This window comes from Stegastes partitus, unplaced genomic scaffold (genome assembly GCF_000690725.1).
Source record: "Stegastes partitus isolate 25-593 unplaced genomic scaffold, Stegastes_partitus-1.0.2 Scaffold81, whole genome shotgun sequence".
In the NCBI taxonomy this organism is placed as follows: domain Eukaryota; kingdom Metazoa; phylum Chordata; class Actinopteri; family Pomacentridae; genus Stegastes; species Stegastes partitus.
In genome coordinates, this window is record NW_007577812.1 from 359,983 (window position 1) to 373,047 (window position 13,065).

The window sequence follows — 13,065 nt, forward strand, 5'->3', positions numbered from 1 at the left end:
TCGGTGTCTGACATCTCGTCACCTGTCGGCACCGAGCGGCTGCACATGTGTAACAGCAGCACATGTGCAGCTGATTCCCGACACGAAGCTTAAATGAGGGACCGGGCTGGGATGCGGTGGCCGCTGTGTAGCTGTCACTCTCCGGTGAACAGATGACTCTGGAGGCTGGTTTTGTTGTTGCTCTGACGTCAGTGCGAGCTACAATGAAGCCGACAACATGAGTATAAAAGCCGGTTGGGAGGCTGCCGCTCCGCTGCTCCAAACTGCACCGGGCTGACATCAGGGCAACAACATGCACTTCCAGAGCTTCACTCCCATCGTCCTCCTACAGCTCACCGTAGTCGGCGTCCTGCATGGTAAGAAATCTGATGAGTAAATCTTTCAGGATGTCAGACTGTAAAACTTTGGATGCACTTTTAAGCAGTGTTGAGATGTTTGCCCTCCTTCAGCATTTGCTGGGTCTTGAGCAGAAAGGATGCTTGAAGGCAGGTGTCTCCATCCTCTTGCACATGAAGACATTAAATGTGGTTGCTTGACCCTGATGCTGATCATTTTTGTTTAGTTTTAGTTCTGTTTTCAATTTAGTATTAAAATGTTAATGTGGGATTTTACTGCATTCTATTTAAAATGCACATTTGGATAAAGTCTTTTCTTTGTCTGTTTCAGCTGCCAAATGGACGTACAACGGTGAGTCGGATCATATTTTTCTCACAATTGTGCAAAAGTGTATCTCTATAACCTTTAAGCTTTTGGTGACCTAACAGCCTCAACTAATTGAGTGTTAGAATTCAATTTGATGCAACAGGCCAATAGGCAATGAGTGAGTCAGAGAAGTTGTTATTGTTGTTTTGCCCTCACCGCAATGCTCTGAGCTGCCAATGTCAAATTGTCAGACAAAAGTGGTGACAGTAACATCAAATGAAGCGGTCGAGATAAAAAACAGAAAAAGCTTTGTGACCCTTCTTTGACTCCCACTCACGGCGAGTGTACTGGCGTCACCCCATCACCTCACGTAATTAAACAAACTCTGCAATTACGACATTTCATCAGTGGCTGACTGCCTTTGTCTCGCGCCTTAAGGTCTTTGGGCAGGACTCCTTGAACCATGACTGTCTCTTACATAAACTGCGCTCACGGCGTGACCTCTTGACTTTGTGTCACTGCCTTCTCAAAAATCTGTTGCATTCAGGGACCGAACGTGAAAAACCAAATGTCAGCAGGTGAAGCAGCTAAATGACGAATATTAACCAGACTTTTGAAATTAGTGTGGAGATTCTTTCCACTGGCACAGTTTGGATGAAAAAAAAGAAAAGATCTCAATTTGTCTGCTGTGATTTAAAGAATAAATGTTATACAGGGTGGTTTCATTATTGCGGTAGCTTAATATGACCAAAAGGCCGTTTGAGGACTTGGTTCACGCAGTTGTTTATCTTCTACTTGACAATCAGCCAAGCTAACAATGGAAAGTAATGTCAGTCCAAGGAATACTTTAGCACTTGGGCAGTATATTTTGGTTATTTATCCTGTAATGTGCCAAGTCATGTAAATGAGAGCACTACATTGTGATAGAAATATGCACAAATAACAGCATTAGACACTAAATCATTTTAATAAACAATCGCAAATCTTCTCCATGATAATGTATCAACTAGCAATATAACCAGAGAGATTTCTAATGACGACTGAGAGAAGAGTTGATGTAAAAGAAAAGCCCCTGGACTCCTCTTAATGGCAGCATGGTGGATTTCCTCCTCACTTACAGATCCTGCGAGGTCTGTCAGAGTCATCAGTCGTCTGCAAGGCTGGTTGCACTTTCTGTTGACGGGGCCACAGCTGAGTCATACAATTTATCTCCACCTCGACACTCCACCCTCTGGCAGAGGACAAACAGTGAACCTTAATATAGCAGTAACATAAACGATGATCATGACTGTTGTGGGTTTTCTCGCCCTGCTCTGCCACCAGTGTAATATTGAGTAGATTGCTCTACTGAAAGCCTCATATAAATCTTCTAATTTAAGATTCCATTTGCCGAATTTGAGAAATTACCCACAGCCACGGATGTTCTGTTACCAAAAGACCGCCAAGGGACCACCAAAGGCCACTAAAGGTCCATTATTAAAGGGCAGCCTGCATCAAATTAAAACACAAATGAAGTGGACAGTGAGTAATTATAGCCATGAGAGTAACTTTCTTTCGTTTTATAGGGAGGGTTTGCCTAGATTGAACTTTGAGCTTTGCATCAAACAAGTATTCAGTGATTTCACAGCTTCACTTGATGCCTTTTGGCATGACTTATACAATCAATCCACATTTGTCTGACAGCGTGGCTGGAAGGCTGACCTCATGCTGCATCATTCATAGTTAATGATGGTCAGCTGGCATCTGGTGAATGGTGAATTTTTAAATGAATTCTGGAAAGACAATGAATTAGTGGCAAATATGCGACTCAGACGAGGGCAGTGGTACACTCAGGGCAATTTCTATTCTGTTACAATCATGTTATTTCTCATTTGATAGAGTCCATTCATTGCAAAGTATTAGTCTTGCTTCCTACTGAACGGCATGTTTGAAAGGCTCAGCGTGGATGCTTACACTTCGATCAACTCACTGAATGAAATATCAGAAATCAACAGCTTCCTGATTTTCTTTTCCATAATTTTCTTATTACCATTCTTCTCCATTTTCCTCTCTTGCATTATTTTAAAGCCCAGCGTTCTTCACTGCCTTTGCAGCAACGCTATTGAGAGACACCCCCATGCAGCTGAGGTCACTCTGTAAACTGCATGTCTTGATCTGCAAATGTGGCCATTTGTGCTTTACAGAAACCTCTCATTTGGAGAGAGACAGCGTTCTCACTGGCTCTCCCTGCAAACAACAGCCTGCTTCTCACTCTCGCTGTTTTAGAAAAAGGCCAAAAGCAGAGCCACAGGCCTCTCCCATGCTGCCTAGTACATAGATAATGATACTTCACTTTGATTGCAGATAAAATGTTCAGTATGCTAGAACAAGCCCTGGCCCTTTCTGGAGCCATCCCCTATTCAGCCTCACAGTGGGGCACTTTTGGCTCATGTGGCCTTTAAAAATGCAACAGTTTAACATTTAAAACGTATTTTTGCTCATGCTCTGAGGTGATACACTCTATTTGGAACAGAATATACACATGTAGTACCATTGTACAGTATATTACAACTATGAAAATGACATTTGGGATACATCAGGCAGCAGCCATGTGTTAAAGATGTTGTCTTGGTGATGATGTACATTGATGTTGTTGCAGGGCCGGACGGAGAGCATCACTGGCCCAAGCATTATCCATACTGTGGCGGTGCTTTCCAGTCTCCAATAGACATCAAGCCAGAGCTGCTAAGGTTTGATCCAACTTTACGTCCGATTGAGGTTCAAAACTACGACCTGTCACCAAATGAGCAGCTCACTCTTGGGAACAATGGACACTCTGGTGAGTATAAATAAACAGTGGTGTCCACATAATGGACAACACTTCAAATGCAATGTGCACTTTAAACTCATTTCATCGCGAGTACTATAACTGTGCATCAAACCAAGCAAATATTTAATAAAACTGCATTTTGGAATTTAGATTTTCTTCATATCAAAGTATTGCTCTAGACAACGTATTCATTAGAAATGGCCATGCATAAACCTAATTTCTGGGCCAAGCTAAAGAAAATGATAGGAGGATCCTACTTCTACATCTGCCACAGCAATTTTCTATAATCACACTCTTATTATCTTAACTGTCCTTTCACCCAAAGAAAGAACTCCATGTTTAGTCTGGGAAAATATGAGCAAAGGCTTGTCATCTACTCTGTCTCCGTTTGAGACAGATGCATCTTAATAAAGAGCTTCAATTTTTCATGCAATATGTATGTAATTGCAATATATATAGCAATCAGAGCACAGACGACCGTGATCATGTGCAATAAAAACGTGTTGATGATTTAAGGGGATGAATATAATCGTTCCACAAAATTACAGTTTGTTGACAATTTGAAGATTTGTTTCAGCTGAGGTTAAGCGAGGTAAACTCTGGTTGAGCTAGTTTCTGACACGTTGCCTTAAGCGTCGTATAGAAACTGCTATATGTTAGAAATTTCAATGACAATCTGAGTACTGCTGCTGATGTCTGCTGAGTGTCGGTGACGATTCGCGGCTGTGAAGTCCGTGTAAGTAAACAGTTTGGCACTGACAGAGTGCAAATGCCAGAAAAATGCTTATGTGTGCATCATTGATGGGCCTCAACACCACAAGCTGAGTGGCATCATCAGCGCGACACGTGTTTAAAATAAGCTGACAAAGGATCTTCGCGCGTAAGCATTCATCATACTCTGACTAACATGTGGAGCAAACCCTGCGTCACTGCACCGTAAAATGTCTTGAATGTTGCTTTGACAGCACAGAAGGGGGTCGTGCTGACCTCCTCACTTTACCTCAAAGTTGATGGTTCTTAATGCCCCGGCGGTGAAGTGAGGTAACCCCTAAGCTGCTCTGTGATGGGTGCTGAGATTACATTTCTTTTGGTCCACAGTGCAAATATCGTTGCCCTCCAAGATGCACATCTCCAGCCTGCCTCACCGGTACACCGCGGCTCAGCTCCACTTCCACTGGGGCTCCTCCAGTCGGCCTGCAGGCTCCGAACACACGGTGAACAGTAGGCAGTATGCAGCAGAGGTAAACAAAGCACTTTTTAACTCCCCAGTACTGATTTAGAAGATGATGGTGGAGAGTGACGACATACTCTAGTATTATACCCAAGTACAGCTCCAGCATCCTTGTACTTTATTTGAAGATTTGCATTTTCTGCTGCCGTATACTTCTGCACTGGAATTGTACTCTGGTTACATTTTAGATACATTCAGACAATCTTAGTTGAAGCTACAGTTTGCAGGGTCAAAAAATTAACAAGAGTAAATGAGATTTTTCAGGCATACAACTGAAAAATAGAGCACACACTGCCTGACTACAGTAGGAGGACTAAATATGTTGGTCTGAAGAGGAGTGCGACACATTCAAAATACATCATGTCTCATTCACCGTAACCCATAACCCTCTCCCCACAAAACACAACAAACCAGATAATTACCTGTCCAACAGCAAAAGAGCAACCATGACATCACTTCTCTGGCTCTTTGACTTCCACAAGAAAGCCATACTGATGTTGACTCTGGTTGCACCTGTTGCTATATTCCAAGCTATTTTGGTGACTGCGTTTCTTTGTTTTGTTTTTATTTTGCGTTTTGTGTAGCAGCGCAAACTGTTGCAGGTTTAGATGGAATTTGAACATGTAGCTGCTTTCTGTCTGCTAGATCTAGCAATGTGTTTGGCTAGACTTGTGTACTCCAGTGAATAAGTGCGGTGTGCACTCACTGCCATAAATAACAGATTATTTTTTTTTACTTTTTTTATTTAAAGCTGTTGACGTGTCACAAAACTTTTAACAACTATAAAAAAGAAATGCTACTGGAATGCTTCACATATTGGCTTTAATTGCTAGTTTCTGGGCTAATATTTTAAATATTTGACAATTTATATCGTTCTGTGTGGAGTTTGCATGTTCTCCCCGTGCACCGTGGGTTCTCTCTGGTTCTTTCTCCCACAAGGTCTAGAAACATGCTGAGGTTAATTGGTGATTCTAAATTGTCTGTAGGTGGGAATGTTAGTGTTGTCTGTCTCTAAGTGTAGCCCTGTGATAGACTGGTGACCTGTCCAGGGTGTCTCCTGCCTTCACCCTAAGTCAGCTGGGATAGACTCCAGCCCCCCGGTGACCCTAGTGAGGGTTAAGCTGTGTATAGATGATGGATGGATAACACTGATAATATTTTATACAAAGAACCCCTGTATAATGTGTTACCTCAGTAACATCCCCAGAACATCCTCAGAACATTTTGCCTTGCATCAGGCAAAAAAATTCCATCTTTCTTTAATATGTCAAATTACAGGAATGTTTTATAACAGACCGTCTGTCGTCGAGAACATCTTGAAAAGATTTTGCAAAATTCTTTTCGTTCTTTCGTTGTCCCCCCCCCCCCAACACACACACACACACACACACACACACCAAACACACCCCACCCCCCCGCGCAACCCTAGTGAGGATTAAGTGGTGTTTAGATAATGGATGAATGGATGGATAGATGTTTTGTTATAGAGCTCAAATTCTATAAGTTTGCCAAAATCAGCTCCACCTGCAAGTTTTTGCACAAATAATTATGTCTGTGAAGATTCTCAGTCATCCAGGTCATGGTTATTCTGGTAGACTAATTGCAGCAACTGGACTTGCTTGAGTTCCTTGAGTTCGCTGAGGTGAAACGTCTTCAAGAAACTCAAGCAAGACCAGTTGTTACGATTAATCTACCGGAAAACACAAATAATTATTTTCTCAATATATACAGAATGCTGCAAATAAGACTCTGAATGTTGGAAATTTGCATTTTAAATTTAATACTTTAAGTACATTTTGCTGATGATTCTTCTTGTAGCAGTGTTTCAGTATTGCTACTTTAGTCAAAGATCTAAATATTTTTTTCTACCAGGTTGTCTGAGGTGAGCTCACCCCTGCAGTCTATTCATTTCAGTATGTCTGCAGCATCAGGTGGCACCAGACAAATGATTTAATACTTTATGATTTCAACCTGTGACATTTGACTGGCAGATGAATCAGGGTCACCGCATGTCACTGCTGTCTTTTCCCGACGCCTTGGCTTGACGTTCAGTTTCCGTCTTCTTGACAGACGGTGTCAGAGAATGTTTAGCGTGCATCTTTTGCTTTTCTTGTGAAATCCCACAATTAATGCTTGCATAAAAGAACAATTGAAGACACAAGTTTTTAAAAGTTAAGAGTCTCCAAAACCTCAACTGCTGAGAGAACAGTTAAGTACATGGTTGTTGTTTTTTCCCACATAAATTTTCCCTTTACCAATCACATTAACATATCAAGAAAAAAAGGACACAAGTCAGCCTCTTTATGCCCATAACTGCACAGTATGTCAGTGTCTTACTTCTGCAGGGCTTAAGGGGATTAGAATGCCAGGCTATTATATGCTTTGGCTTTCAACCACCTCTGGAAAGGAGTGGCTGTCTGCGCTATTCAATGTGTCAAGCCCTGTAAGCAGTTTTCACACAATAGTTCGCTCTATTTACTTTGCTACTTAAAATAAAGCAGACAATTTGACAGTAAAGCTTTAAAGTGAGTGAAAATAGGAGACTGTTTTATTTAATTTGGTATCATTTCAGTTGCAGTGGGTAGACGCTGAAATGGCTGCAACCTGTGCGCTTTTATGTGACCATGCGCCAGCTGCAGCACGGCCACATGTGAGGTGCTGCGGTTTGACCTGAGTTTCTGAGTGGACACGTCGAGAACACGCATCTTTTTAAGTCTCTCCAGACTCCAGAACCACAGTTCCTTGATGACATGTTGTTTTGGCAGGATGGAATGATGGGCGAATTGAACGTTTCCCAGAAATAGGGCAAAGCATCCACCTTAATTTAAAAGACAGGATGAAGTCTGAAAATACAGTTGCATCATATTTGACCAGAAAGACCAGCGTGAATACAAGATGACCAAAACAACTGGAATTCGTCTATGTTCTGTCGTAGACCATCCGGTGTAAAACATCTCTAGTTTTTCTTGTGTGGTTTTGTCACAAGCATTTACGTATTGCACTTCTTCTGTTGTGCTGTACACTGACTACAGCTGTTGTTAGTGACAGCTGTTGGCAATTCAGTAAATAGGAGGACATATTAAAAGCAGAGATGCTATAAAGATATGATCTATCCTCTAACCTGTTTGCTTAATACTGGAAGTTTAAACATTTTCCATTATTTGGGGTAGGCTAAATAAAAAACACAATTCAATATCAAAACAACAAAACCTAATCATTTGCCTATAACCCACATGATGGTAGGATTTATTGCAGGGCTGTTGTATTAGACTGTATTTATCTATTATAGCTGGGTGTGCTTAATAATCTGGCAAATGAACATACAGTATATGCAAGTTTTTCCATTAAAATGACTTCAACAATTATTGGTTGTGTGTCAAAGCTGCTGTGTTCCTCCAATATTCTCATAATAGCTTCTTTTTCTTCAATATTATTTTAACAAAGCATTTCCATTACAGTTTACACAAACCATTTTTTCCAAAGCAAATGTGTTTCTGTAAACAAGTGGATTTCTTAAAAAATATGTGACTGAGCTACACCAAATAATTCACTTTTACTCTATCTGGTTGTGTCACTGCTTACTTTTCATCTCAGATCCAGTAATTAGTCATTCGCATGTCTTGACTACTTGCTGGTTTGTTTTCTTAATACGATCTTGACATATTCTGTCCCTCCACAGATGCATGTAGTACATTACAATTCAGACAAGTACCCCAATATGTCCATGGCTGTAGACAAATCTGACGGTCTGGCTGTACTGGGTGTCCTTATTGAGGTGAGTTCATGTGACCTCTGTTGGAGAGAGGACAGCGTTTTGTGAATTTTGTGGCGTAGAACCATCTGACTATGTTTTCTATGCAGGTTGGGGAGTTCAATCCAGCATTTGAACAGTTTCTACGGTTCATCAATGGTATCAAATACAGAGGTGAGTCTGAAGTGATGATTTCTGCTATGTGTAGATAACTCATAAACTGTCCCAGTAAAGGCTTTGGTTTATTGTTTTTGAAGTCTCTCAACTTCCCATCAACTCATTCATGTGGCTGTAAAGAATTCCACTCTGACGTCAACAGTTGTTAAACCGTTGATTTCTGTTTTGTCAGATCAGAGAGTGCAGATATCCGGGTTCAACATCAGAGCGCTGCTGCCTGCGCGTTTGGATGAGTATTATCGCTACGACGGGTCACTGACCACTCCTCCGTGCTATCCAAGTGTGCTGTGGACGGTGTTCAGGAACCACGTAACAATTTCTCGCAAACAGGTGCTTCAACAACAAAATTTTTGTTAAGCAAATTTGATATTAGGATTTTTAAAAAAGCCAACGTTAAACTGCCATTTAATTAATTTTACATTTCAATGCTGTTCAGACGTTTTAAGTTAAAAGGTGTGCGTAACTTGCTTTTGTTTTGTGTCTTTTCAGTTCCTGTCCCTAGCAACAGCCCTCTTCTCCTCCCACGCCCAGGACTCTTCTCCTGTGCCGCTGAATGGCAACTACAGGAAACCACAGCTCCCTGACAGCCGAGTTGTCCTGGTATCTTTCAAGGAAGGTAAGTACGGTTTTCAAAACAAGCTCGCTTTATTATTGGCGCATGAGTCAAAAGGTCACTTAAATGACATAGCTACTGTGCTGCTTTTAAAATGGCTAAAAGGCAGGTTTGAGTCATTTGCGGGCATTTGCTGTCCTGCAAAGCACAGGACTGTCACACTGGCTTTGGCTTGTACGGTATCACCTGCTTGTGGCTGAGCTTTCATGTCGATCATTTTTAAAGCTGATTGACTTTGATGAGCTTGTTCGAAAAGTAGGCCATCTTTTAAGACACTTCAAATTAGCCACCCCACTGACATACTGAGAACGTCTGCAGCCCTTAAATTTGTCTTTAAAGCCTTACTCTTATGTGGTTGCCTGGTTTACCACACTGTATGGTATTTAAGTCCATATAGTGTGGTATGAATGTGCATGTTTTCCTCATTTTCAAAGCTTCCCTCTCAGCGCTATGCTTTCCTAATGGCACATGTTTTGACATGGCAGTGTGGAATCTTGTGCTGTTAGCTTTCACAAGTGGCATTTAGCGGACGATGGCTTGTGCTTTTAGTGCATCACTATAGACAGCGCTGTTGCATGCTGGGTGTCAAGGTCCGACATCATTCCAAGGAATATCCCACATGCTGGGATGTTTAACAACGTTGGCTCTGTGTCTGATGCAGGCAGAGGACTGCAAGGTCCTCTTACAGTCACAACTCCACTCGTGAGGAAGCGCATCGTTCAGCAGCTGCTGGTCGGCGACCTAGCAGACCTGGCTGACGAGGGGCTGTATCAGCTCCTACCAAGCGGCTCAGAGAAGCTCCAGGCTGGCAAGAAGAAAGGTCTAAAGAACCAGAAGAGTGAGACTCTGGCCAAATCCAAACAACAAACGATGAATCCATCCCTTTGGAAGAAGAGCCAGACCAACAGCTATGTGGGAAAGTCTGGGCTGGCTGAAGACACGCTGTGCTACAGCTCACTGGAGCAGACAGTTTTCCATCAGCTCAGACAGTCCCACGCTGAGAATCAGCTGGTTGAGGCTCTCCGAGATTCAGTTTTCCCCAAGCTCAACCTCAAGAGCTACCTGGACTGTAAGTCGGACTTAGCTCTCCCCACCATCAGACACATGCTCCGCGGCCGGCCGACAGATGAGGCTTTCGAGTTAGATCGTTCTCTCACAAGAGCCTTGAAGAATCAAAGGAAGACGTCCACAGCAATTAAGCAAAGTGTGCCGGTGACAAAGTACAGCGGTCTTTCCCCTGCTACTGTTCCCAGGAAACCACACGGCCAGGGTTATCCACATCCTTGGCTTCTGCCAATGGAGTGGGAAGACTAGAAAGATTCCTGGCATAGCTGAGACTCACATTGTCACTTTCTGTAGCAGACGTCAGCTGTGTGACCCACAATGAAAGACTAATTTTTCCAACCATGCCCTGCATTATTTTAACCAGTCTTTGCTTAATGTATTTATTGTTTCCAGTATGTGCACATAATTATAAATGTCATCATGAAAGCATAACCTCAGATACAGAACCTGTCATCACCAGCGACCGTGCTCAGTACTGTAAGAGGATTGTAATATAGTACAACAATCTCCATATTTATATTTTTATGTCATGATAAATCTGAGAAATGTTTACATCAGGGTTTCGGGCATGTTTGCATATTCTTGCCGAGCTGAACAAGGTTCTCAAACGAACGACAGCAGAAGCGCACATTTCTTGCTTGACGATCTATATGCGTCAAGGTACATGAAGTACACAAAATTTCTGACGGGGAACATTTATAGTGTTATACAGAACGCCAAGTTCACTTCTATAGTAGGGTAATTGTGCAGTTATGCTAGTAATTATTGCCTTACACAATGTGGAGATGCAGTTAAACCAAAAGAATTTCCTGGAGCTAAAGCGCTTTATGTAACTTCACTATCTTTTCTTACAGTTTGTTTCTTCTCACATTTCCATTTACACGTAGCAAAGAAACCTGCACTATATATATAAGGAACTATTTGAAATAAAAGCATCATACTTGAACCATACATGGCGGACGTCTTCCCTGTTTGCACCACTTCACACGAAACTTGCAGGACTGTTATTTGATGTTGTTATTTTTTATAACATGCTAGTTCTTTGCAGGTTCGCAGAGGTCTGACGACTCTCTCAGTGAGCCGTAACCAGGGCACGAGGCAGACAAACTACATGCATGGAGACTCTGTGTTATATTTAAGTTCCATACATTTAACTTCTATATTTATAAGGGTAGAGGATGGAAACATGGGAGGTTTGGAATTGCACATGTTTGATCAGAAGCAGAACTTAGAACAGAAGAAATTGTCTGTATTGAGAGGCTTCAGGCTAAAACTGAGTTTTTATGTAGTGTGTGGTTTCTTGCAGTGGTTGGGTCTTTCTGGGAAGGTCAAGTGAAAAAGGTTGTGGATAAACGAACTCGTCAAGAGTTTTGTACACTTTAGATCAGCACTGGCCATGTGACTGTGATGTCTGCCGTAATGATGTTAGAGATGCTGGGAGCAAACTGACAACCAGCACAACAAATGACCTTGAAGTGTTTCTGCAACACCTTGTTCATAACATCTGTCTGTTACTAGAAGGTTCACGACTGTCGTTAGGATTTAATTGTTCTCTTTATCTGTCCTGAACCCTTTAACTCTGTCCCTTTGATGGCACCATGTCTGAGGTGTCCTTGAATTCCATTTTCATCATTTCTTCTCTTTCTCTCTGTTACTCAGATGACCAGTCTTGGATAAACACTGGTATGTTGCCTTTCTGTATTTTATGCATCTTTCCTTCATGTTAAATGGTGTCTTCAACATCATCTCATACTTACGCAGCATCGAGTGATCCTACCTTTCTAACCCCTGGAATTTGAACAAATAAGTAACACATAAGTTAAAGTGGCATTTTCTCTTTCTGAATTTCACTCAGCTAATCGAGACAATTACCAAACTAAACCATTACTAGACTACATGTATTGTACAATTCTATAATTCTGATATAAATATGTCATATACTCCCTCCTATATTCCATCACTAAACACTTCTAGTCCTAAAACGTGATTCCTTTTTGGTTTTGTTGATTTTTTTTTCATCTGTAATAATATATATGTCCACTTTAAACACACATAAAAAGTCCCATACCAAGCAAACAGTGCAAGACTATATTTATTACATGTCCATTCCTCTGTTGCTCCACATTCTGCAGGTTTACTGGTTCCCATATTGGTGAGCTCTGCACTGGGATTTGTTCTCCTTGTCTCTTTATTGTGCTGTCTATTAAGGCAGAAGAGGTAGGTAAAAGGCAAAACTATTCAACAAGACTACAATTGTACTTGTTGAAACCTCTCTGTAAATAATAACTCACTGTATAACGTTAGTTTTTTCAACCAGACCACAGCTAAATCAACTCGATTAAGACAAAAGCTTGGCAAAGTTTAAAGTCTGGTGTATCTCACGCTTTTTTTAAGATGTCTGAATTTACCAAAAGTAAAGAATTTTATTGCGCAAATTTAAAGCTTTCCATGGCAGACTATAGCGGTTGAGATGTATTTATATAAAGTGGACAATTGCAGAGAGCATTTCAAGGGAATGGCTGACCGTAAATGACCCACACTGTGGGCTTTAAGACTCAATGAGTTTATAGGGGTTGTGTCCTCATTAGACATGTTTTTTTTGTTTTTAGAGGGGAATGTATATACTCACTTTTACCACTCTGAGTCACTCTTGACGCCACATAAATCATGAACCCAATTTGCGTAATGGTGGTTTGCTATAAACAACTAATGGTACCCTGGAGAGTATTTTCTTGGTTTGCGTTACTGTGTGACTTGGAGGTTCTGTTGTGGCACAT

The 13,065-nt window shown here is 41.5% G+C and overlaps 1 protein-coding gene across 1 annotated transcript; it reads left to right on the forward strand.

Annotated features, from left to right (window-relative positions):
* The first annotated feature begins 261 nt into the window (after positions 1–261).
* Positions 262–11,228, forward strand: ca12 (carbonic anhydrase XII). Its single transcript, XM_008276811.1, has 9 exons — positions 262–356; positions 667–687; positions 3,281–3,460; positions 4,550–4,692; positions 8,362–8,457; positions 8,544–8,607; positions 8,783–8,940; positions 9,100–9,226; positions 9,885–11,228. The coding sequence occupies exons 1-9, from the start codon at positions 293–295 to the stop codon at positions 10,535–10,537; spliced, it is 1,506 nt and encodes a 501-aa protein (XP_008275033.1). The 5' UTR covers positions 262–292; the 3' UTR covers positions 10,538–11,228.
* The last annotated feature ends 1,837 nt before the right edge of the window (positions 11,229–13,065 follow it).

What these genes read in the sequence shown, in the direction of transcription:
- ca12 (XM_008276811.1), top strand. Translation starts at nt 293, where the DNA reads ATGCACTTCCAGAGCTTCACTCCCATCGTCCTCCTACAGCTCACCGTA. An exon ending in TGGGAACAATGGACACTCTG is followed by an intron (nt 3,461 to 4,549) that starts GTGAGTATAAAT and finishes TTTGGTCCACAG; the next exon opens with TGCAAATATCGTTGCCCTCC. An exon ending in GTAGGCAGTATGCAGCAGAG is followed by an intron (nt 4,693 to 8,361) that starts GTAAACAAAGCA and finishes GTCCCTCCACAG; the next exon opens with ATGCATGTAGTACATTACAA.